Source organism: Vitis riparia, chromosome 8 (assembly GCF_004353265.1).
Source record: "Vitis riparia cultivar Riparia Gloire de Montpellier isolate 1030 chromosome 8, EGFV_Vit.rip_1.0, whole genome shotgun sequence".
In the NCBI taxonomy this organism is placed as follows: Eukaryota; Viridiplantae; Streptophyta; class Magnoliopsida; order Vitales; family Vitaceae; genus Vitis; species Vitis riparia.
In genome coordinates this window covers 18280880-18307487 of record NC_048438.1, presented here as the reverse complement: position 1 = coordinate 18307487, position 26608 = coordinate 18280880, and the positions used below count along the sequence as shown (strand labels likewise).

Genomic DNA, 26608 nt, shown 5'->3' with positions numbered 1-26608 from the left:
TGTGGCTCCATGGACGAAATTTAATTATGAAAAGTGGTTGAATGAGAATCCGTCAAAAATTTGACTCATAGTCTACGTGTATAAGATTACAGGAGATGTGGAGTGGGGTAAATACCTTATATCGTTTCTTTAAAAATAATATATTCACAATTCACAATTCAACGATTGGGATTTAATTGTAAAGTTTTGAAACAAGAAATGGTCCCTGCAATGATGATTACAATTTTTTCTCTGTACGCCCATACCTCCAAATTTCCAACCAATAAAATATTTTTGAAAAGTAAACTACTTGCGTGGCTTGTCATTGAATAATAAATTTGTGTTGATTATATTGAATGATTTAAAGTAATTTTTTAAAATTTAATGATGATTTCCCTTTTTTTTTTTTCTTTTTTTTTTCTTTTACATGTCACATAATTTACGTGTCTTATTTCATGGACATGTTACAGGCATGGGACAAGGAGCCTCAAAAGAATCAATTCAAACAATTATCTTATTTTATTGTCTTACTGGGCTAGATCTATAAAGGGATGTGGCCTAAGGTCTTCACAGCTCAATCAGTTAAAATAAGCAAGAAAATTAGAATGGAGTATGAGATGGTGGGGATAGTAATAGCACTGGTGCTATGGGCAGTATGGGCAATGGTGACGGAGCGGCGACACCGCCGTTTGGAAGAGCTGGGGCAGCTGCCACCAGGGCCAAGATCGTGGCCGGTGGTTGGCAACATCTTCCAATTGGGTTGGGCACCCCACGTATCTTTTGCTAAATTGGCTGGCAAGCACGGGCCCATCATGACTCTGTGGTTAGGTTCCATGAGCACCGTGGTGATTTCGTCGAATGAAGTGGCCAGGGAAATGTTTAAGAATCATGATGTGGTGCTTGCGGGGAGGAAGATTTATGAGGCCATGAAAGGGGACCGTGGAAACGAGGGTTCCATAATTACAGCTCAATATGGTCCCCAGTGGCGCATGCTGAGGCGCTTGTGCACCAGCGAGTTCTTTGTGACCAGCCGTCTGGATGCCATGCGTGGGGTACGTGGTGGGTGCATTGACCGTATGGTGCAGTTTGTGACCGAAGCAGGAACCTCAGGTACGCATGCCATCGATGTAGGGAGGTTCATTTTCTTGATGGCTTTCAATCTCATAGGCAATCTCATGTTCTCCAAGGATCTTTTGGATCCAAAATCGGAGAGAGGGGCGGAGTTTTTTTATCATGCAGGTAAAGTCATGGAGTTGGCAGGGAGGCCGAACGTGGCCGATTTTTTGCCAATTCTACGATGGTTTGATCCTCAAGGCATTAGGAGGAAGACCCAGTTCCATGTGGAACGAGCCTTTGCTATCGCTGGAGGCTTCATCAAAGAGAGGATGGAGACCATGGCCAAAGGAAGTGGTGAAGCGAAGAGCAAGGACTTCCTAGACGTGCTCTTGGAGTTCCGTGGAGATGGTGTGGAGGAGCCCTCTAGGTTCTCTTCCAGAACCATCAACGTTATCGTCTTTGTAAGCAAGCTCCGCTATCATTCTCTGAAAAACAACCAAGTCACTTTAAAAATGGAAAGAAAAAGAAAATCTTATTTTATTGTACATGGTTTTTATCAGGAGATGTTCACGGCCGGGACTGACACCACCACGAGCACCTTGGAGTGGGCCATGGCAGAGCTCCTCCACACCCCACGTATACTAAACAAAGTCCAGGCTGAGCTGAGAAGCGTCGTCAAACCCGGTTCCAAGCTGGAGGAGAAGGACATGGAAAACCTCCCATACCTCATAGCAGTCATCAAGGAGACCCTGAGACTTCACCCACCTCTACCTTTCTTAGTCCCCCACATGGCAATGAACTCTTGCAAGATGCTAGGCTACTGCATTCCCAAAGAAACACAAGTGTTGGTTAACGTTTGGGCAATCGGACGCGACCCCAAGACCTGGAAAGACCCTTTAGTGTTCATGCCGGAGAGGTTCTTAGAGCCCAACATGGTGGACTACAAGGGACACCATTTTGAATTCATACCATTTGGGTCAGGCCGTCGAATGTGTCCTGCAGTTCCACTCGCTTCTCGTGTGCTCCCCTTGGCTCTAGGATCCCTCTTGCACTCCTTCAATTGGGTCTTACCGGATGGGCTCAATCCCAAAGACATGGACATGACTGAAAGGATGGGAATAACACTGAGGAAATCTGTTCCATTGAGGGCCATGCCAGTACCATATAAGGGGATCCAAACTCAGGTATTTGCATAGATATGCACTTGACATTGATCTACCTCCTCTGTAAGTTGTAACTAGCGATCAACTGTAAATGGTGCTGTAAAATAAAGAAAGGGGGTGCATCAGTACGTAACTGATCAACAGTACTGTGTGAGTAGACTGGAGTTGTAAAATAAAGGAGGGGTGCCTCAAAATGTGTGCAACTAGGAAATTAAAATAAGTAAGATGTGATTTCTCTGGGAGAAAAAATAACCATTAAAGGCTTGGGTGGTGTTTGTATTTTTACTTAATTCTAAATAGAAACTTAATACTTAATAGTGTTAAATATTAGATTATTTGTTTTTGTAGAATATTATTTCTATTAACTATTAAAAAGCAAAAAAAAATCAATATGTTATTTTTTCTATTTAGAAAAAACTATATATATTGATTTTTTTTATTTAGTAAAAGGTTTATAATAAGTCATGAAAAAGTAGAAAAACAAACCACCTAAATTTTAAAACTAAATTGTTTTCAGCATACTGAAAAGCTAAAAAAACAAACACCACCTTGGACATCTTTTAGAAATAAAAAGATTAAATTATGGGAGGCTCTAAATCATAATTAATCACACGATATAACATTTACTAAATCTAGGGATAGGAGTCCTGGGATTGATAAACTTATCACCAAATTTTGTTCAAAAAATAGATCGCGCTTCTTGTTCATAAGAATTAAGGTAAATCAATAATAATTTTACAATTTTCAATTTATTTGTTTTTAATGAAATGTCAATCTTAAATTATGTCTAAATACGAAATAAACGCATGTATTAAAATTTTTCATCAAAATAAATAAACCTTTGTGATAATCATACTTATATTGATACAAGTTTTTATATAATATATTTGAATTTTTATTATCTTTTGATGAAAAATTATAATGAGAGAACCTATTTTAAATATTGGACAGGGTTTATGATTTAATTACATTATTAGAAAAGGTTTAAAAAAGGCGATAGAAATATATGATCGATTTTAATAATTAATGTAGATTTAATCAAATTTTATCTCGATATAATTTCATGGGGAGCTAAATATGAAAGTGCAAGATTCAATAACAATGTTTCATATTGTTATTGTTAAGTTTTGCTTCTTATTTGGGGCCTTTCATTAACAATGTGAATAACTAAAGGAAAAGGGGTTGTAATTTTTTCCATTCAAGCTCTGGACTCTTTTTAAAATAAAAGAAGAAGGGGAGGAGACATTGCACCAGATATAGCGTTGTTCTCCACCGAACGTACAGACGTATGTCGCATTCCATACGTGGACACAACTTGAAAGGGGTCAAAAAAAGTCACATTCTCCTCGAAAATAATTATGGCTTTTCAAATTTTTTTATTTATGGGTCCGTTCCAAGAAGAGGAGATATGGTCCCGGCATCCTTGAAAGGATGCAAAGATGTCACATTCTCTTCTGAGTTGAACTTAGAGATTGCTTTCATATGAAATATTTTATGTCCTTAATGTTCCGTGTTCTATTTCCTGGTGCAATGTAATGCTACCTTTGGGCTTAAATATAACATTGGAATAGGTCTTTGGGGGGACCTGTACTCCGGTCCCCGCCTAACCCACCTCCATTGTATATAAATTAAATAAGAAATCATTTATTTTATTTTTCCCTTTTTAGCATAAATAAAATAAATATATATTTTTATAAAAATTTATGACTGTGTTGTCATCCCTTGAATAGATTCTATAAATAGATCGGTGCATATATCCCACTTATATAAGAATTAATTATATTTAGAGAAACAAGGAGCTTATATTTTTACCTTTTTTCTTGTTTTTATTTTTTAATTAATAATGTGAATTATGAGAGTGTCTTTTATTGAAGATGAAGAAGTATGTACATTGCATTAGGATCAAGATGTCGCATTCCATTTTTAGGACCATCTTGAAAAGGTTTGCTATTCGACCTTATATTTATTTTTAGCTTTTTTTTTTTTCAAAAACAAGTAAGAGATGACCCCGACCTCCTTGAAAATGATTCAATAAGACATAATATTTGGAAAATAAAATACTTTTAAATTTGTAAAAAATAAATTGATATGTATTGTCATCCCTTGAATGAGTTCCATAAATAGGTCGGGTATATATCTTATTCACCACTCACAAAGAGTATATACTTTTACTTTTTTTTTTTTTCTTATTTTTACTTTTCACTTAATTACAAGAGTGTCTTTTATTGAAGATAAAGAAGTATGTACATTGCATTAGAATCAAGATGTCACATTCTATTTTTAGGACCCTCTCAAAAGGGTTGGCTATTCGATCTTAAATTTATTTTTAGGTTCTTTTCCAAAAACATGTAAGAGATGGTCCCGAACTCCTTGAAAAGGATTCAAGAAGACATAATATTTGGAAAAGAAAAAAAATATATATTCTCCTTCTAGATGTTTAAGTTTATAATTGTTTATGTTATAACGTGCTTTGGTTCTTCTTTGGCGACTTATTTTTCCTAAAATATTATAAAATAGTAAGCTCCTTTGTATAAAATATAGTATTAAATCTAACTTAGCTCAAGTCATCATATGTGTAACGAATCGACCTTCTCGTGTCATTCTCTTTAATAATTTAATGTCTCTTCTTGAAGGTTTTTTTATTGCTAAAATCAGTCCTCAAATTGTTAAAGCACTTTACACCCTTTTATTTATATTTAACATTTCAAATTAAGTATAAGAAATATGAAGCTTAAAGGCCCAGCTTGCTTGTGCAAAATATTGTTGTAGAAAAAATTACATAAATAAACATTTTAATTAATTTATTTATTTTTTATAAGACTGTCAAACTTATTATAAAAATAATTTAGTCAGAAAGAAAGAATTGGTTATTAAGAAACATTCTTTCCTATATTCTTAAATGATTGTTTAAAATTTTTTATGGTATTAATAGCTCATTTTAACGTACGGTTATATTAAATTAATATAAAAAAACCTTTTATAATAAGAGAATTTGGAAAAAAAAATTATCTATATGAATTTACTTGAAGGTTAGAAAAAAAAAGGAAAATTTGATGTGCAAATTAAAAAAAAAAAAACAATATATGAGTTAATTATTATTATTTATTATTTATTATTATTATTTTCTTTTTTCCCTTTCCCCTCACCTCTATTGCCACTCCTTACATTTCATCCATAGTTTCTTTAAGAAATAGGTGAGTTTTTTTTTTTTTTTTTTAATTATTTCATTTTATTTTTATGTTGATTGTTCTTAATTATTAAGTTTGTATGAATTAATTTTCATTATTTTTGGGTTTGCATTTACTTGATTTGGATATTGTTTGTGGACTTTGGGTTGAGTTTAGGTGATTCGAATATCATTTGAACCTTGTTTATCCATTTATATCTATGATTTGGGTTTGTTGACTTAGGTTTTATTTGAGTTTATCAAATATTATTTTGAGCTTAGACTATTGATATTTCATTGGACTTATTTGATTGGGCTTGTTGTTGAGTTTATTAATTATTGGGTTTCAAATTGTTGAATGCATGATTTGGGCCTGTTAGGTTAGAGGTTTTCATATTTGGATTTGGACTTGATTTATTCTTTAAATTTTGAGCTTACATGTTATTTGACTTAAGTTTTATTTTATGTCATGAGTCCATTTTTTTTAGACTTTTTTTTACTAAGCATGGATTCGTGACACATGAAAGACTGAATTTTATGAAAGAAAAGAAGACTCAAGAAGACTGTAAATAGGACATGAAACCTTAAGTAAAACGAGGGTATTGAGCTTGCTATACATTTGTTTAGGTATACATTTTATTTCTTTACTTTTATTTAGTTTCATTTCTAGTGACTCCTATAAACATCTTTTTGTATGTATTTATTAGTTGTATACAGAGTTGAATATTTGATAGCTTGGATATTTTGTTTTAATAAAAAAAACAATTAAGTAGTTAAGTTTTAATAAAATAATTGTTCGAAAATTTATTATTTTTAATAAAAAAGAGTTATCTTAATAAAAAAATTCAGATAAATGGTTTTAGAGGAATCCATAAAATTGCTTGTAGTAAAAATAAAAAAAAATGTTTTTAATAACAACTATTTGAAATTTTATTTATTTGTTTACTAAAAATTATGCAGAATTTTGTTTTTAAAATAAAATTCTTTACTAAAAATTATCCAAAAAATTGTTTTTAGAAAAAATTGTCCAAAAAGTTCATTTTTAATAAAATAGTCCAAAAAAATGTTTTTTTTTTTAAATAAAACTTTCTTTCCTCAATAAGATTGTGATTAAAAGTTCTTTTTTATTATTATTTTTTATTTTTATAAATATATGTCTTAAAGATTTTTTTTTTTTTATTATAAATAAGAATATGATGAGAGTCATTTTTATAAATTGAAGTTGTAGAAATCATTTCCTTAATAAATTTAGATTGAAAATATTTTCATATAAAATTTATAAAAAAAATCAATTCCTTTGTAAATAAAATCAAGTTGGAATATTCTTCTATAAATAAATTTGTAATTTAAAAAAAATTTATAAAAATCTTTTTTCTAAATGAAATCCAAAACCTTCTAAATAAAAATTGAATTGAAAGTTTTTTTTTTCAAATAAATTGGTAATTAATTATTTCTTTCTAGATGAAATCCAAAAAAATTATTGTGTAAATATTTTTCTTTTAAGTTTGTAGAAAATCTTTTTATAAAATAAATACAAATTAAATTAAAATAAGTTTGTAAATAAGATTGTAAAAATTATTTTCCTAACAAAGGTAAATAAAAACCATTTTTTGTAAATAAGATCAAACTGATTTTTTTAAATAAAATTGATTTTAATAAATTCTTTTAACAACATTGAGTGTAAATAACTTTCTTACAAATAAAATTAAATACAAATAAATTGAATCGTATAATTTGTTGAAAATAAATTAAAATTTAACAAATAAGTAAATTGAAATAATTAATTAATTTATTTTTTTATGTAAATAAACCATTTTCAAAATTTCTTGAAATTGTGTTGTAATCTTTAAAATAATCAAATCATTTTTTTTTATCAATTTAATAAATCGGTTTGTGTAGTTCTCTTGTCATGCTTTTTGTACATTATTGTAATATGATTTTTGTCACCATGATTTTATTATATATTGATTTGTATTATTATTATTATTCAATATTTTTTATTAATTAATTAATTGTTATAATTCTCTTTACTTGTTTAGTATAAACTGTTAATATGCCGGCTTAGAGGGTTATTATGACTTATCAAGGGTTATTATGACTTATCACTATATCTACTCAATGGGTAACTTGCTCTTGCCACGTGGACTTGATTTTTTAGAGACATGTATTTTCTTAGAAAACAAAGAGTGATATTATGATTTTATTTTTTATTTTATCTTCCTTTTTAACAATAAAAAAAAGTAAGTAACAACTTCAATTTTTTTAAAAAATCATTTTTCACATAAAAATGAGTTTTATTATCCCGTAGGAACACACGTAAAAAATACGGGTCCACACATATATTGTGCAAAAATTATTCTATCCATATTTTTAATGACGAAAAGTGAATTTATGGCTAAAAATGACATTTTGCCCCGATATTTAGTTTATGGAAAAAAAAATTGTGAAAAAATGTGATATTTGTTGTAGCGATAATAGTTTAAAATAATTTTTTAACAATATTTTTATCTAAAATGAATAATGAATAAATTTAACTTTTTCAACATATAAATAAGTGAAGTTTTTCATTTCATGTACACATTTAATATTGAAGATATAATATTTTTGAATGTTTTGAATTAATATATAATTAATTAGATCGGTCTTTTGAATTAAAAAAATATTCTTAAATTTTGTTAAAATCATTTAAAGACTTTAAATTATTAATTATGTCTTATTTAATTTATTATTTATTTACCTAATTTTTTTTAAAAAATATATATATTTGTGTTTATAGGAGAAACAATAAAGTCATGATTTATAATATATTAGTTTTGATGATTAGATCTATTTTTTGAGTTCCAAATATTTTAAAAAATTATTAAACTCATTAATAAATTCAATATAAAGTATCACTCGATTTGGAGTTCATTTTTATAGTGAAAATTTATAAAAATAATTATTTGTAAAAAAAATTAATGTAACTATTATGAAACAATTTTTATCCATAAATTTATGGTATTAATGAGCTTATTAATTGAATGTCAAATTATTTTTAAAAATTATTAAATTTATTATAACTTCAACATATTAAGTTTTGTTTAATTTGGAACTTATTTATTTTGATTAAAAAATTATAAAATAATGATTTTACATAAAAGAGAAATAATAGAGTTATTTTAGACCAATTTTTGTCCACAAATTTTTGGTATTGATTGAATCATTATTTGAATTTAAATTATTTTTAAAAATTATTAAACTTGTAAAAGAAAAACAATAAAGTGTTGTTCTAAACCAAATTTTTGCTTATAAATTTATGGTATTAATTAGTTCATTATTTGAGTTTTAAATTACTTTTAAAAATTGCTAAACTTGATAATAAATCTAACACATTAAATTTTGTTTAATTTAGAGTTTATCTGTTTAATAAGAAAAATTAGAAAATAATGATTCCATGCAGAAGAGAAATAATAAAATTAGTTTAAATCATTTTTTGTTCATAAAGTTCTGGTATTAATTGGTTCATTATTTGATTTTTAAAAATTATTAAACTTATTAAGTCTTTCTTAATTTGGAGTTGATTTGACTAATAAAAAAATTTGTAATATATATATATGGTATTAATTGGTTCACGATTTGAATTTTCCTATTATTTTTAAAAATTATTAGACTTGATAATCAATCTAACACATTAAATTTTGTTTAATTTAAAGTTTATTTGCTTAGTAAAAAAATGGAAAATAATGATTCCATGTAGAAAAAAAAAATTCAGTTTAGATCAATTTTTGTTTATGAAGTTCCGGCATTAATTGGTTTACTATTTGATCTTTTTTTTTTTTTTAAACCATTAAACTCGTCAAGTCTGGCTTAATATGAAGTTTATTTTACTAATATATATATATATAGTTAGAGAGACAATAAACTAACCTAGACATTTAAAATAAATTTTGGTCTATAACTTACTAAAGTTATTAACTATTAACTTTCATGACATTTTAGTATTAATTAATCTGGTTTTAAATTTCAAATTATTTTTAAAAATTAATAAATTTTATGTATCAAGTACAATTTGCTTTGAAATTTATTTGTTTAAAGAAAATTTTTAAAGAAGTTAATAGAAATTCGAAAAAATACTTATAATTTAAAAGAAGATCATATTTGACGTTGATATCAAATCGGGGAAAGAAAAAAAGAATGATATCACGTTTAATTTTATTTTATTTTTAAAACTTGTTACATTTTCCTTTTATTTCAAAAAAACCAATGATACAACTTTTACTTATTTTTTTAAGTCTTTTATTTATTTCACTTTGTTTTTTAAAACTATTCTAGAAAACAACAGTGAAACGGTATTAAAAATTTTTAAAAACGGTTTTTTGTTTTTAGAACCAGTAAATTGTTTTAAAATCACACAACCAACAGCTCCAAAGATTTCAAACTTTTTTATTTTCACGTTTTCTACTATAAAAAAAAAAAAAAAAAAAAAAAAAAAAAAAAAAAAAAAAAACTTAGTATGAATCGAGGTATGTAGTCTTTCGTTTAGATTTATAATCTTTTGTTGGTATTTAAGGTGGTATCGAAGGATTCGCTAGAGAAGTCAAGTTGTTGAAAGTGATTCATTCCCGCCAAGGACTACATTTTCTCCGTTGCTGTCCAGCGCGGCCATATAACGTAAGGCGGCATATTGTCACTTTTACATTGGATTTGTCGTCATTTTTATCAGAAAATACAAAGGATTCTTGTGATTTGCTCATTAGATTAATATTTTCTTCTGATTCCATTTTGCTAGAAAGCATCAAGTTTTCTCCCGCAAGCATATTATAGTTTTGTTGTTAGTACAAGTAGTAACTAAGAAAAAAAATAATATATTTTATAATTTCATTTTTCAGAGAATATTTTATAATACGGTGTTATCACAAGAACATAATTTTTTTTTATAAGATTTAATTAAATATTAAATCCAAGCAATTTAAGACCCCGCCACGACCATGCCAATTCGTTATTGGCTTCAAAATCTCCATCCCGAAGTGAGGTCCAACTGGGCAGCAAGTTTCACCTGCGAGCTTCATTCAAAAGATGGAGTGGACTACAAATTTTCTTGTTTGGTTGATTATCCCTTTCTTATCAGCACTGCTCTTGCTACTTCACCGGCTAAACTCCGGCTTTAATAAGCATCTGCCACCGGGACCGCCGGGATGGCCAATTTTCGGAAATATTTTCGATCTGGGAACATTACCACACCAAAAACTTGCTGGCCTAAGAGACACGTATGGGGACGTCGTGTGGCTAAATTTAGGTTATATTGGGACGATGGTGGTTCAGTCCTCTAAGGCGGCCGCTGAACTGTTCAAGAACCATGACCTTTCTTTCTCGGACCGGAGCATCCACGAAACCATGCGAGTTCACCAATATAACGAAAGCTCTTTGTCCCTGGCTCCATACGGTCCATACTGGCGCTCACTGAGACGTCTGGTGACCGTGGACATGCTGACCATGAAGCGAATCAACGAGACTGTCCCGATTCGTAGAAAATGCGTGGATGATTTGTTATTGTGGATAGAAGAGGAGGCACAGGGGATGGATGGAACGGCTCCTGGTTTAGAGTTAGGTCGCTTCTTCTTCCTTGCCACATTCAACATGATCGGAAACCTTATGCTGTCACGAGACCTATTGGATCCGCAATCGAGGAAGGGGTCGGAGTTCTTTACAGCAATGCGCATATCGATGGAGAGCTCGGGCCATACCAACTTTGCTGATTTCTTTCCATGGCTTAAATGGCTGGACCCGCAGGGCTTAAAGAAAAGAATGGAGGTTGATCTTGGAAAATCCATAGAAATTGCTTCCGGCTTCGTTAAGGAGCGTATGAGACAAGGGCGGACGGAGGAAAGCAAGAGGAAGGACTTCCTGGATGTGCTGCTAGAGTTTCAAGGTGATGGAAAGGATGAAGCAACTAAAATTTCCGAGAAGGGCATCAACATATTCATAACGGTGATCCTTGAAATCTTAGATTATTTGATGCACATATAATTCCATGTCACTTACGTAACTCTAACTACTTGATGCATGATCATATATGGTGCAGGAAATGTTCATGGCTGCATCAGAAACCACTAGCAGCACCATGGAATGGGCTATGACTGAGCTCCTGCGCAGTCCTGAGTCCATGACTAAGGTTAAGGCAGAGCTTGGTCGAGTTATTGGAGAAAAAAGGAAGCTTGAAGAGAGCGACCTGGATGATCTCCCATATTTACAGGCTGTGGTGAAAGAGACACTACGATTGCATCCTGCAGTTCCATTCCTAGTTCCACGAAGAGCAGTTGAAGATACTAAATTCATGGGGTACCACATACCCAAAGGCACGCAAGTATTCGTGAATGTTTGGGCAATTGGAAGGGAAGCCGAAACTTGGGATGATGCACTATGTTTTAAGCCAGAGAGATTTGTAGACTCAAACATGGATTATAAGGGCCAAAATTTCGAGTTCATCCCATTTGGCGCAGGGCGAAGGATTTGCGTAGGAATTCCATTAGCCTATCGAGTGCTACACTTTGTGTTGGGGTCGCTGCTTCATCATTTTGACTGGCAACTTGAGCGTAATGTCACGCCAGAGACAATAGACATGAAAGAGGGGCGCGGGATCGTAATCTGCAAGTTTCATCCATTGAAAGCTGTACCCAAAATTAAGCCTATCTCTACCTGAATCTCTTTGATGTATTATCACAATGTAACGTTTTAGATTATGTGTTCTCCCAGGGCTTTCTTTCAGTCATCTGATTACAAATCCTGCTTAATGCCCGAGACCTAAACATAAGTTTCTCGTTAACACTTAGATTGTGACAATAAAGCTTGGCTGATGGTTATTTTATTAGTGTTATTATAATTGCGCAAAACGTACTGTGAGTGATCTAATAACAAATCCTACTTCATGCAGAAGACCAAATCATTTTCCCATAACATCTCATAGTTACCATGAAGCTCGATTGATATATCATATATTATTATTATTATTATTATTATTATTATATGAAAATGTGATAAGTATATATATGATTTTAAAATATATATATATATATATATATATATATATATATATATATATATATATATTGTTAAAAGTTATTTTCGTGAGGTATATTTTTAAATAATAATTTATTAGTGCATCTTTATCCTAGAAATTATGCATGGCAGCATACGAGAGGAGGAGGGATGATTTATTTTATTCAGATAAATAATAATTTGATAAAAAAAAAGATGAAAGTTATACATACACAAATATGATAGGATCTTTAATTGGTATTAAGCCTTAAAAGATGGTAAAGTAAATGTGTGTGGTGGATGAAATAGACGTTAACAATAAAAGGGCTCCTGTTATGGTCATATAAAATGATATTTAGTAGTTGTATTTTTGTGGATATAAATCAAACCGTGTTCACAAGAACACGAGCTAAATGTCGTTTTTAAAGAAACGAACCAACTGTCGTGATCTCAAGAACATGATCTAAACGCTGTGTTCTTGAAAATATGATTACACATAATCGAAAAAAGATCATTTATATTATAACCTATAATTGAAAAGAGATCACCTCTGTTGTAACAAGTTATTATTCATTTCAATTAGAGAATGATACGTGCGTTCAATAAATATAAATATCAAAGAGCATCTAAGAAAAAGATAATCTTACATTCGAGTGAGAAATTTGCATTAAGAAAATAGATGACACTGACAATGAATATTAATGTTAGTATTCTCAAATCGTATACATGGTTATGGACAAATTTGAAGAAGTCTATAATAGTTACAAATTTGGCAAAATTGTTTTATACAAAGAAATTAAAAAGAATTATCGTATACAGGAAAAAAAAAAAAACACACCGATGCGGTCGACAACATTACGCCCCCACCATTGCTAAATCCGCCAGTAACTACATCCACGTACGCAACATCACCTTCTGGACTTAGCTGCTATCTTTTTAATCCAAACAACAAGGGTATATTCTCACAAGAAAAGCTGTCAGGATTCTCCCATGCATATGTCCAACCACACTCAAAGATTACCACAGAGGACATGGCATAAAGTGCTATAATTTTGTTAATAGTTTTGGAACTACCAATTTTTACAAATAATTAATTTTTTTAATTTACTATAAATTTATTAAAAATCTTAGTTTTGGGCTAGCTACAAAAGTTCGTTCTGGAATTTGGGCTTGACCTGTCCAGGCTTAGGTTAAACTGATGATGTAAATAAATTTAAGTTCATTTGAAAGAGTCAAAAAAGTTAAGCATATAAGAATTTAAAAATGATTTTTTTCTTTTTTTTTAAATAGTTTTTGCTATTGTTTTACTGTAGAATTTAATATCTACATTTGCACTATATAAAGGGTCCACGACGAGGTCCGGGGCTGCGTGTACATGCCCAAGGTCAAAACCGAATGGGCTCGAACTATCTTATACGCCCAAAAGTCTGGTGAATTGGGTTTTCTTCTCATTCCAAGACCTAGCCCACTCTACCATGGTATGATACTTATGACGCAGGCCCACCAGGGTGATTCGCATAGCTATGGACTACCTGAAAGGACAGGTCAAACATCAGCCCAATTAGTAATTTGAGATTTCAGGAACCCTACATAGAGGGTTTTTACTTTTTAGAGACACAACACTGCATCCTTTGTGGGAATCAGGAAGCAAAAGATTGGTTTAAATAATGATTTCAGGAGCATGATAAGAGAATATTCCAATACAGTGGAAGAAAAATTATTGCAGCTTGAGAGAAGACTGGACAAACAACGAGAGGAACATGAAAAGGAAATTGATGCGCTCTTATTAGCTTTGGAAGCTCTGTGACAGGAAAACAAGATCTTAAAGGCAACAGCTACGGCTAGAACCTCGCAATAGACGTCGATTGTCGTCCATTCCGTGGAATCTCGACCTTCCCTCCAGTCAGCTGCACCCATTGAAGATCATGTGAGAGCAACCAAACCGACTAGTATACCTAAACAAGATTTTAGACCAAAGGAATCAATTCCACCATCGAGAAGACAAAGCCCATAGTTGAATGATGAGACAACATGTGGCAAGGATAATACTATATAATGACAAATCTATGATAAAAAAGAGACTTTTTTTTTTGTTACAACATTTAAAAAACTTAATAGTAAATTAAAAAATGATCTATCCCAATTAAAAAATAATAAATAAATAAATAAAAACAAGTCCTTAAAATAAAGACCCGAGTTCTTAAAGACACAAAAAATGATGTAAAAAATAATTAGCCACATTCCCCTAGTCACGTGGCATTATGCGGCAACATACCCATTAATAGGCAAGTAGCCCACAAAAATAAAACACAAAAATAAATATTTTTCTTGTCTAAAAATTCCTTAACTGATGTGTTTATAACCAAGAAAAAGAGTAAAAATGAAGTGGCTATGAAAAACTTGTATAAGATAATACAAGTTATTCGAGCTTGAGACTTTAGTAGGAGATTTGTCTTCTTACAAACACAAATCTCAATATCTTCTAAAAATGAATCCCATCAACAAGCAAATGCAAAACCTTAACGAATATCGTGTACAAGCAAATACGAAATCCTGTCTATGAAAAACATGGGAATAATTTTTTATTATTGATTCTCTATCAGAAACATTATAATGATATTTAAATAGTTTTTGCTATTGTATAATTTAAATCCTTATGGTTATATTTGTGTTATATAAATAGCAAATTTTTTTATAGTTTTTGGTATTGTACAACTTAAATCCTATGGTTACATTTGCGTTATATAAACAATCCATGAGGAGGTCTGGGGTTTCGTGTCCAAGGCTAAAATCGAATTGGGCTATAACTAATGCATCATATATGCATTACTCAAGGGCCCTTTAGCCCAACCCCACCAGATCCTGGTATGTTTGGAGCAAGTCTAACAACGTAAATTGTATGGCTTGAAATGGTGTATATGAGATGGTAGAAAAGTCTATTTTTGGATAGACTACTGGGTATATATGTTGCCTCTTGTGTCTTTCGTGGATGAAAATAACTTACATTACATCAATTGGGATGTCAAAGTGTATGATTTTCTAAATCAGGATACCAAGGAATGAAATCTCCAAGTTATTTCAACATTTCTTTCATCGAATGTTTTAACAGATGTTAAAGCACTTCCAATTCCTTTCTCTCCCATTGAGGATAAGATTTTTCTCCAAATTGTAAGTTTACTCTTAAATCAGCAACTTGGGCAATGAAAAAGCCTTCGATGCACCCTAGATAACAAATGCTGCATTGGATTTGGAAGTCAAATCTTTTACCAAAAATAAAGTTTTTCCTATGGTTAGTTATTAGAGATGTCTTCCCTACTTGTGAGTTTTTAATTGCTAGAAGGTTGGAAATTACAAACATGTGTTATCTATGCAAATAAAATGTTGAGAATATTAACCATATTTTTAAATTTTGTCCTTTTGTTCAAGGAATTTGGGATCGCATTAAGTATAATTGTCCTACACCTCTTTTCTATGAAGGTGACTTCCTATCTTGGCTTGAAACAATGTAAAAAAACTATAAAATTAATTGCAAAATTTACAAGCATCCTATGGAAAAAATTTCCATTATCTTGTGGAATGTATGGATCCATAGAAATCAAGTTTTATTTAAGAAGATCCAACCCAACACCTTTCTCATAATTGAGAAAACGACTTTAAACTTCCAAAATATTCAGAATTATATGATTGACTCATATCTTCAAACCGAATGACGCAAAGTCCCTTGATTGGTTGAAAAATGGATTTGTTGGATTTCTCCAATTAATGGAATATTCAAATTAAATTTTGATGCTTCAAGGATAGAGAATAACAGTGTTTCAAGATGGGTTATTAGAGACTTTAATAGACTATAAAAATGATTGTTATTAGACATATAAGTAATGCTTCAATAATTATTATAGAATATATGACATTAAGAGATAACATGTTAGTTGTCAAGAACAACAAGTTACTGAACCTAGAAATTGAGGGTGACTCGAAAATAGTTATAAATTGTTATAATAATAATAAAAATATTATTCCTAATTCTATTATGTTATTGATGGAGGATATTTGGAAGTTATCTCAAGATCTATATATTTATGATTGTTGTCATATTTATAGGGAAATGAATAGAACAACATATTGTTTAGCTAAGAAAGGTATTTATAATCTAGATTCAATCATTTGGTGGTCAAATTTTCCTTATTATGTTAGAAAATTTAATTTTGAAGATTATTGTGACACATTTTTCAATCGTATTTGTAGGTGTTCTATTTCATAGTCACATTTCGTGTATATATATATATATATATATATATATAAGTGACAAAAGCCCAACTTCAGCCCAATTAATAATTTCCTATTTTAGTAAATAAGCTATGTAACATTTAAAGTAATACTTTATTTTAAATTCAAAAGGGTAGGTGAATTGGCATTTGGTGGGTCTTCTAGTCGTTTTAACGCAATTATAAAACGAGTCAAGCATGATTTAGCTATTTAAATGTAAAAGATGAATGAGTTGCCATCTGCCAGCATCATACCATTTAAAAAATAAAAATAAACAAATCTACATCTTGGATGGAACTTGGTGCTGGGGTGGTGTTTTCTGTTGACTTAATGCCCTACGACATTTTTATATTTTCAATGGCTGTGACTCAAATTAACAAATTAATTATCAAGGAATAATTTGTTCATTATCAAATTAACAAATTTTCAATGGCTGAACTAATACATTATAAAAATAAATAAAAAATAAAAAATAAAATTGGTGACACAATCATTCAACCAACAATTGTTTCTAAAATGTAGAGTATATTCCAAAGCAAAAGTAGGAAGTTCGCTCGGTGCATATGTCCAAGCCTCATATGGTTCAAGGAGGTGCATGTTGTTACACTAATTTTTCATCTAACTTTTTCTAGAATCTTTCTCAATTTTTATATTCTTTTTTGAATGTCTGTGTCAACTTTTTGATAATGTACATAAAAATAGTTTCCAATAAAAAATATTCTCTAAATCCCTACAATTAAATTCACATAAAAATTTTTTCTATCAATGTTTTTATGAATACGACTTTATTTATATTTATTAGAACACAACTTTAGTTGATGCTTAAGATAGTATGACTCTAGTTCGTGTCTTAATGAACATGATTCATCCATATTCACATGAATCACGGGACCTAAAATATGTGGCACAACTTGCGAGCCATGAAAAATGAAAATAGGGAATGACGTATACTGATATACATATTCATATTAACAATAAATAAATAAGATTAAAGTCACTTTCGCCCAGATACAGTGTGATATTGCCATAATTTGATGCAATTTAAGTAATAAGGACCGTGTCGACAGTCTTACACGAGAGAGGCACGTGGCAATTCAAGGGTTCAACTGACCTGGTGTTTTTTTATGATCTAAAGTAACAGAATATTCCAAACTACTGGTGCAGTGCGTGGGGGCGGGTACGTCCAAAATAGACCAAATCGCAAGGGGGTCTCACAGTCACTCAAATCACACAACAATTTAACAAAGGACTGCTCTGGGGTCATGCTTTCGCTTACATAAGGGAGATGGAGGTCACATGCTTCCTTGAAGGAATCATGGCCGACTGGGCTTCAAATATTCTTCTATGGTGTATCATCCTTGTAATCCCGGTTCTATTCCTCCTACTTTGCAGGAGAAGGTCGGGTTCAGTACGGCTGCCTCCGGGACCGCCGGGATGGCCGGTTTTCGGGAACATGTTCGATCTGGGAGCAATGCCACACGAAACCCTTGCGGGGCTGAGACACAAGTACGGGGACGTTGTGTGGCTGAATTTAGGAGCTATAAAGACGACGGTGGTTCAGTCCTCTAAGGCGGCAGCTGAACTGTTCAAGAACCAGGACCTCTGTTTCTCGGACCGCACCATCACCGAAACCATGCGCGCTCAGGGGTACCATGAAAGCTCCTTGGCCCTGGCTCCATATGGCCCACACTGGCGCTCCTTGAGGCGTTTGATGACGATGGAGATGCTGGTTACGAAGCGGATCAACGAGACTGCCGGGGTACGTAGAAAATGTGTGGATGACATGTTGTCATGGATAGAAGAGGAGGCGCGTGGGGTGGGAGGAGAGGGGCGTGGAATTCAGGTGGCTCACTTCGTCTTTCTGGCGTCATTTAACATGCTGGGAAACCTGATGCTGTCATGTGACCTGCTGCATCCAGGATCCAAGGAGGGGTCGGAGTTCTTCGAGGTTATGGTCAGGGTTATGGAGTGGCCAGGCCATCCCAACTCTGCGGACTTTTTTCCATGGCTGAGATGGATGGACCCACAGGGCTTAAGGAAGAAGGCGGAGCGTGACCTTGGAATAGCCATGAAAATCGCTTCTGGATTTGTTCAAGAGAGGATAAAACGAGGGCCGGCGGCGGAGGACCATAAGAAGGACTTCCTGGATGTGTTGCTTGACTTCCAAGGAAGTGGAAAGAATGAGCCACCTCAAATTTCAGATAAGGACTTGAACATCATCATTCTGGTAAGTCGTCAACTCACATTCTTCTTGTTACTATCTGGAATTAATAAAAATATTAATTTCATATGTATTTTAAATACCTTAAAATATCAAAAGTTAATTTTTTTTCTTACTTTATATAATTAAAATTTTCAATATTTTTAAGATACTAAAATTTATTATATTTTAATCATAAAATAAAATATATTATATTTACTCTAGAATTAGGAGAGAAAATGGTAAAAAAAATAATAATAATAGTTATATTTTATTTTTCCATATGAACAATTTTGTAGATTGATTGTGAGTACTATTCTTAGATTATGCTAAATTGTGACTCTAGTTGAAATGCTTTAAGTATGAAATACTTTTGTTAATAGTTTTTCCATTAAAAAAAATTTTAGATAAAATTTTAAAAATAAATAAATAAAGGGGAAGAGAGAAGAAGCAAAGAAGACAAAGGTTAAAAATTTGTAACTTTGTTTATTAAGACACCATCGTTCAGAAAAAATAATAACTTACAACACCAAAATTTGAAAAACCGTTTGATGCAAATAAAAAATAAAGAATGACATAAAGGGCTATTGGTGCAGGAAATATTCATGGCGGGATCAGAAACCACTAGCAGCACGGTTGAATGGGCACTGACGGAGCTCTTACGCCATCCCGAATGCATGGCGAAGGTTAAAGCTGAGCTTGGTCGAGTTGTTGGAGCAAACGGTAAGTTAGAAGAGAGGCACATCGATGATCTCCAATATTTACAGGCTGTCGTGAAGGAAACATTCAGGTTGCACCCTCCAATCCCATTTCTGGTTCCTCGGAAGGCAGTTCGAGACACCAATTTCATGGGATACCATATTCCAAAAAACACACAGCTTTTTGTGAATGTTTGGGCCATCGGAAGGGAAGCGGAGTTGTGGGAGGAGCCTTCGTCCTTCAAGCCTGAGAGGTTTTTAGACTTAAACCATATTGATTATAAGGGTCAACATTTCGAGCTGATCCCCTTTGGAGCCGGTCGAAGGATGTGTGCAGGAGTTCCATTAGCTCATCGGATGGTGCACCTTGTTCTGGGGTCCTTGGTTTACCATTTTGACTGGCAACTTGACAGCAGTATCACTCTTGAGACCATGGACATGAGAGAGAATTTGGCCATGGTGATGAGGAAGTTGGAACCACTCAAGGCTCTACCCAAAAAAGTTTCTCTCTGATGTTTTAAAAATTGTAAGCCTCATCACTCAAAAGTACGTAGAAATAAACTACTTTATGTTTATCTGAGGAATTAATATATTTATGGAATAATTTGAGTTTATTTTAATTTGTTGCAATAATCACAAAAATAGTTATATTATAATGAATGCTAAAAATTCCTCTCCATTGTATTAAGAATGCTCTTAATTTTTGGAACGGTTTTTATTAATTTATGTCTCTGTTTCATGATATCCACTCTAAAATTTTAATTATTTGCCTTTTAGAATTAAACTTTTTCTATAGAAGATGGCAAGTTGTTGTTGGTCTACTCCTAACTAATAAATTGATTTTGGTTTTGGATTCTTAATCTAATCAAACACAAAATTTGAATTCATTGTCAACCTAAATCAACTATAAATTCCAACTGTAAATTCCACCTTCAAGGGCGGATGATCAACCCCTCTGATTAATTTATGAATATTAGTGGGTCCATCAAACCCAAATATTCTATGTAATTTCTTTTAAAAAGAAAAAACCAACGTGGCCTACTGATACACGTAGAAAAGACGATTTTCAAAATAAAATATTTCTAAAACAAATTGAAGAGGTTGACGTGTATAAAATTCTATATATTTTTAGTTAAATATATTAAATTTAAATTTTATTTATTTTTAGTATGTACCATTAATAAATGATGGTCATGATAAGGTTTATAAATTATTTTCAAATATAATTAGAGACAAAGAAGGTAAATTTTGTGAGACTCAGCTTAGCAAACAGGTCGATTATTTGGGGCATTTTTGTCATTATCATAAGCCCTTCACTTTCATTACATCAATGTGCATTGCCTCGTGAAATAGCAATAGAATTTCTCTAAACATTTTTAATTGACGTACTAATTAAACAATATCTTGTTTCAAACATAGGAGTTACTAAGAGTTAAATTTGAAAAAAAGAATCGATTATATGAGAAATGCTTTAGGAAGTTATAAAGAGATAACCTGGATTGTTGAATAGGGCATCTTCTTTGCATAGATTAGGTATACAGACATTCCAACTTATTAAATAAAACATGTGCTATCTATGCAAATAAAATGTTGAGAATATTAACTAAATTTTCAAATATTGTCCTTTCGTTCAAGGAATTTGGGATCATATTAAGTATAATTGTCTTACACCTCTCTTCTATGAAGGTGATTTCCCATCTTGGCTTGAAACAATGTATAAAAACGATAAAATAAATTGCAAAATTTATAAGCATTCTATGGAAAAAATTTCCATTATCTTGTGGAATGTATGGATTCATAGAAATCAAGTTTTATTTAAGAAGATCCAACGCAATCCCTTTCTCATAATTGAGAAAGTGACTTTAAACTTCCAAAATCTTTAGGATTATATGATTGACTCCTATCTTCAAATCGAAGGATGCAAAGTCCCTTGATTGGTTGAAAAATGGATTTGTTAGATTTCTCCGATTAATGGAAGATTCAAATTAAATTTTGATGCTTCAAGGATAGAGAATAACATACAGTGCTTTGAGATGAGTTATTAGAGACTCTAATGGACTATAAAAATGATTGCTAGTAGACATATAAGTAATGTTTCAATAATTATTACAAAATATATGACTTTAAGATATGACATGTTAGCTGCCAAGAAAAACGAGTTCTTGAACCTAGATATTGAGGGTGACTCAAAAATAGTTATAGATTGTTATAATAAATAAATAAAATGTTATTCCTAGTTCTATTATGTTATTGATGGAAAATATTTGGAAGTTATTTCAAGATCTATATATTTATGATTGTTGTCATATTTATAGAAAAACGAATAGAACAATATATTGTTTAACTAAGAAATATATTTGTAATCTAAATTCAATCACTTGATGGTTAAAATTTTCTTACTATGTTAGAAAGTTTAATTTTGAAAATTATTGTGGCACCCCTTCAATCGTATTTGTAGGTATTATATTTCATAGTCTCCTTTTATAATAATAATTAAAAAAAAAAGAAAAAAAAAAAAGTGACAAGCCCAACTTCAGCCCAATTAATAATTTCCGATTTTAGTAAATAAGCTATGTAATATTTAATAGTAATACTTTATTTTAAATTCAAAAGGGTAGGTGAATTGGCGTTTGGTGAGTCTTTTAGTCAAGGAGCAGGTGGGGTTTTAACGCAATTATAAAACGAGCCAAGCATGATTTAGCTATTTAAATGTAAAAGATGAATGAGTTGCCACCAGCCAGCATCATACCATTTAAAAAATAAAAATAAACAAATCTACATCTTGGATGGAACTTGGTGCTGGGTTGGTGTTTTCCGTTGACTTAATGCCCTACGACATTTTTATGTTTTCAATGGCTGTGACTCAAATTAACAAATTAATTATCAAGGAATAATTTGTTAATTATCAAATTAACAATTTGTCAATGGCTGAACTAATACATTATACAAATAAATAAAAAATAAAAAATAAAATTGGTGACGCAATCATTCAATCAACAATTGTTTCGAAAATGTAGAGTATATTCTAAAGCAAAAGTAGGAAGTTCGCTTGGTGCATATGTCCAAGCCTCATATGGTACAAGGAGGTGCATGTTGTTACACTAATTTTTCATCTAAATTTTTCTAGAATTTTTATGTCTTTTTTAGAATACCTATGTCATTTTTTTCAATAGATAAAAGTCGTTTACAACAGAAAATATTCTCTAAATCCCTATAACTAAATTAACGTGAAAACAATTTTCTATCAGTGTTTTTATGAACACGATTTTATTAATTTATACTTATTAGAACACGACTTTGGTTGATGCTTAAGGTAGAATGACTCTAGTTCATGTCTTAATGAATATGATTTATCTATATTTATAAGAGTACAACTTAAATCGCACTCAGGAGCATTTGATTTGTGCTCATCAGTATATAATTTAATATCCTAGTTCTTATGAACACGGATAATAATTATATTGTGCACTTCAATCCCTTCTGACCTATTTCGCAAAAACCAACAAATCTAATGGACTTGCATGGATAGATGCTAAGAGATTTTACTTTATAAAATCTAAGATTCTAAGCCCTTTGAGGATTTTTACCTGGTTAGTATGGTTAACTACTAGAAGCATTTCAGGACTAATTACGTGAATTTTTCCCTCAAGAGCCCGAGCAGGAGGACTTTCCCCAAAACCAATGATATATTGCTTTTGAAAGTTACAAAAGAGGACAGAAATTTAATAATTTGAGAGGATGTGGTAATATAATATGGAAGCCGGTCATATGAAAAAATAGATGTTTAAGTTAAAGCAATTAATATTTGATATAACCGTTGACCAGTCTAGACATGGTGATGATGATTAGGATTTGAAAATTCATGGACAGCTGACGCCCTTATAAAATGTGTTTGCTGTCTCCAGTTACGATCTCATATAAAGATTTTTCACCTATCACATGAATCACGGGACTTGAAATATGTGGCACAACTTGCGAGCCATGAAAAATAAATATAGGGAATGACATATACCTATTCATATTAACAATAAATAAATAAGATCAAAGTCACTTTCACCCAGATATAGTGGGATATTGCCACGATTTGATGCAATTTGAGTAATGAGGATCGTGTCGACAGTCTTACACGAGAGAGGCACGTGGCAATTCAAGGGTTCAGCTGACCAGGTGTTTTTCAATGATCTAAGGAACAGACTATTCCAAACTACTGGTGCAGTGCGTGGGTCGCAAGAGGGTCTCACAATTACTCAAATCACACAACAATTTTTAACAAAGGACTGCTCTGGGGTCATGCTTCCGCTTACATAAGGGAGATGGAGGTCACATGCTTCCTTGAAGGAATCATGGCCGACTGGGCTTCAAATATTCTTCTATGGTGTATCATCCTTGTAATCCCGGTTCTATTCCTCCTACTTCGCAGAAGAAGGTCGGGTTCAGTACGGCTGCCTCCGGGACCGCCGGGATGGCCGGTTTTCGGGAACATGTTCGATCTGGGAGCAATGCCACACGAAACCCTTGCGGGGCTGAGACACAAGCACGGGGACGTTGTGTGGCTGAATTTAGGAGCTATAAAGACGACGGTGGTTCAGTCCTCTAAGGCGGCCGCTGAACTGTTCAAGAACCAGGACCTGTGTTTCTCGGACCGCACCATCACCGAAACCATGCGCGCTCAGGGGTACCATGAAAGCTCCTTGGCCCTGGCTCCATATGGCCCACACTGGCGCTCCTTGAGGCGTCTGATGACGATGGAGATGCTGGTTACGAAGCGGATCAACGAGACTGCCGGGGTACGTAGAAAATGTGTGGATGACATGTTGTCATGGATGGAAGAGGAGGCGCGTGGGGTGGGAGGAGAGGGGCGTGGAATTCAGGTGGCTCACTTCGTCTTTCTGGCGTCATTTAACATGCTGGGAAACCTGATGCTGTCATGTGACCTGCTGCATCCAGGATCCAAGGAGGGGTCGGAGTTCTTCGAGGTTATGGTCAGGGTTATGGAGTGGTCAGGCCATCCCAACTTTGCGGACTTTTTTCCATGGCTGAGATGGATGGACCCACAGGGGTTAAGGAAGAAGGCGGAGCGTGACCTTGGAATAGCCATGAAAATCGCTTCTGGATTTGTTCAAGAGAGGATAAAACGAGGGCCGGCGGCGGAGGACCATAAGAAGGACTTCCTGGATGTGTTGCTTGACTTCCAAGGAAGTGGAAAGAATGAGCCACCTCAAATTTCAGATAAGGACTTGAACATCATCATTCTGGTAAGTCGTCAACTCGCATTCTTCCTTGTTACGATCCGGAATTAATAAAATAGTAATTTCATATATATTTTTTAAATACCTCAAAATATCAAAAGTTGTTATTATTATTATTATTATTATTATTATTTTTACCTTATATAATTAAAATTTTAAATATTTTAAGATACTAAAATTTATTATATTTTAATTATAAAATAAAATATATTTTATTTAATTAGAATTAGGAGAGAAAATGGTAAAATAATAATAATAATAATAATAATAATAATAATAATAATTATTATTATTATTATTATTATTATTATTATTATTATTATTATATTTTATTTTTCCATATGAACAATTTTGTAGATTGATTGTGAGTACTATTCTTAGATTATGCTAAATTGTGAGTCTAGTTGAAATGCTTTAAGAATGAAATACATTTGTTAATAGTTTTTCCATTAAAAAAAATTTAGATAAAATTTTAAAAATAAATAAATAAATAAAGGGGAAGAGAGAAGAAGCAAAGAAGACAAAAGGTTAAAATTTTTTAACTTTGTTTATTAAGACACCATCGTTTAGAAAAAATAATAACTTACAAAACCAACATTTGAAAAACCGTTTGATGCAAATAAAAAATAAAGAATGACATAAAGGGCTATTGGTGCAGGAAATATTCATGGCGGGATCGGAAACCACTAGCAGCACGGTTGAATGGGCACTGACGGAGCTCTTACGCCATCCCGAATGCATGGCGAAGGTTAAAGCTGAGCTTGGTCGAGTTGTTGGAGCAAACGGTAAGTTAGAAGAGAGGCACATCGATGATCTCCAATATTTACAGGCTGTCGTGAAGGAAACATTCAGGTTGCACCCTCCAATCCCATTTCTGGTTCCTCGGAAGGCAGTTCGAGACACCAATTTCATGGGATACCATATTCCAAAAAACACACAGCTTTTTGTGAATGTTTGGGCCATCGGAAGGGAAGCGGAGTTGTGGGAGGAGCCTTCGTCCTTCAAGCCTGAGAGGTTTTTAGACTTAAACCATATTGATTATAAGGGTCAACATTTCGAGCTGATCCCCTTTGGAGCCGGTCGAAGGATGTGTGCAGGAGTTCCATTAGCTCATCGGATGGTGCACCTTGTTCTGGGGTCCTTGGTTTACCATTTTGACTGGCAACTTGACAGCAGTATCACTCTTGAGACCATGGACATGAGAGAGAATTTGGCCATGGTGATGAGGAAGTTGGAACCACTCAAGGCTCTACCCAAAAAAGTTTCTCTTTGATGTTTTAAAAATTGTAAGCCTCATCACTCAAAAGTACGTAGAAATAAACTACTTTACGTTTATCTGAGGAATTAATATATTTATGGAATAATTTGAGTTTATTTTAATTTGTTGCAATAATCACAAAAATAGATATATTATACGGAATGCTAAAAATTCCTCTTCATTGTATTAAAAGTGCTCTTAATTTTTGGAACGGTTATTATTGATTTATGTCTCTGTTTCATGATATCCAGTCTAAAATTTTAATTATTTTCTGTTTAGAATTAACCTTTTTCATATAGAATATGACAAGTTGTTATTGGTCTACTCCTAAATGATAAATTGATTTTGATTTTGGATTCTTAATCCAATCAAACACAAAATTCGAATTCATTGTCAACTTAAATCAACTATAAATTCCATCTTCAAGGGCGGATGATCAACCCCTTTGACTAATTTATGAATATTAGTGGGTCCATCAAAGCCAAACTCTACGTAATTTCTTTTAAAAAGAAAAAACCAACGTGGCCCATTGATACACTTAGAAAAGACGGTTTTCAAA

General features: G+C 32.3%; 4 protein-coding genes across 4 annotated transcripts; all 4 read left to right on the top strand.

Annotated features, from left to right (window-relative positions):
- The first annotated feature begins 546 nt into the window (after nucleotides 1-546).
- On the top strand, nucleotides 547-2488 carry LOC117920053 (cytochrome P450 76A1-like). The gene is made up of 2 exons (XM_034837403.1): nucleotides 547-1496; nucleotides 1596-2488. The coding sequence occupies exons 1-2, from the start codon at nucleotides 585-587 to the stop codon at nucleotides 2229-2231; spliced, it is 1548 nt and encodes a 515-aa protein (XP_034693294.1). The 5' UTR covers nucleotides 547-584; the 3' UTR covers nucleotides 2232-2488.
- Nucleotides 2489-10401: 7913 nt separating this feature from the next.
- LOC117921142 (cytochrome P450 76A1-like) lies at nucleotides 10402-12156 on the top strand. The gene is made up of 2 exons (XM_034838944.1): nucleotides 10402-11331; nucleotides 11426-12156. The coding sequence occupies exons 1-2, from the start codon at nucleotides 10420-10422 to the stop codon at nucleotides 12041-12043; spliced, it is 1530 nt and encodes a 509-aa protein (XP_034694835.1). The 5' UTR covers nucleotides 10402-10419; the 3' UTR covers nucleotides 12044-12156.
- A 5658-nt stretch (nucleotides 12157-17814) lies between these two features.
- On the top strand, nucleotides 17815-20162 carry LOC117919973 (cytochrome P450 76A1-like). The gene is made up of 2 exons (XM_034837300.1): nucleotides 17815-18871; nucleotides 19441-20162. The coding sequence occupies exons 1-2, from the start codon at nucleotides 17930-17932 to the stop codon at nucleotides 20053-20055; spliced, it is 1557 nt and encodes a 518-aa protein (XP_034693191.1). The 5' UTR covers nucleotides 17815-17929; the 3' UTR covers nucleotides 20056-20162.
- Nucleotides 20163-23756: 3594 nt separating this feature from the next.
- Nucleotides 23757-26171, top strand: LOC117919958 (cytochrome P450 76A1-like). Its single transcript, XM_034837279.1, has 2 exons — nucleotides 23757-24797; nucleotides 25450-26171. Exons 1-2 carry the CDS (start codon nucleotides 23856-23858, stop codon nucleotides 26062-26064), a joined length of 1557 nt encoding a protein of 518 aa, XP_034693170.1. The 5' UTR covers nucleotides 23757-23855; the 3' UTR covers nucleotides 26065-26171.
- Nucleotides 26172-26608: the final 437 nt, after the last annotated feature.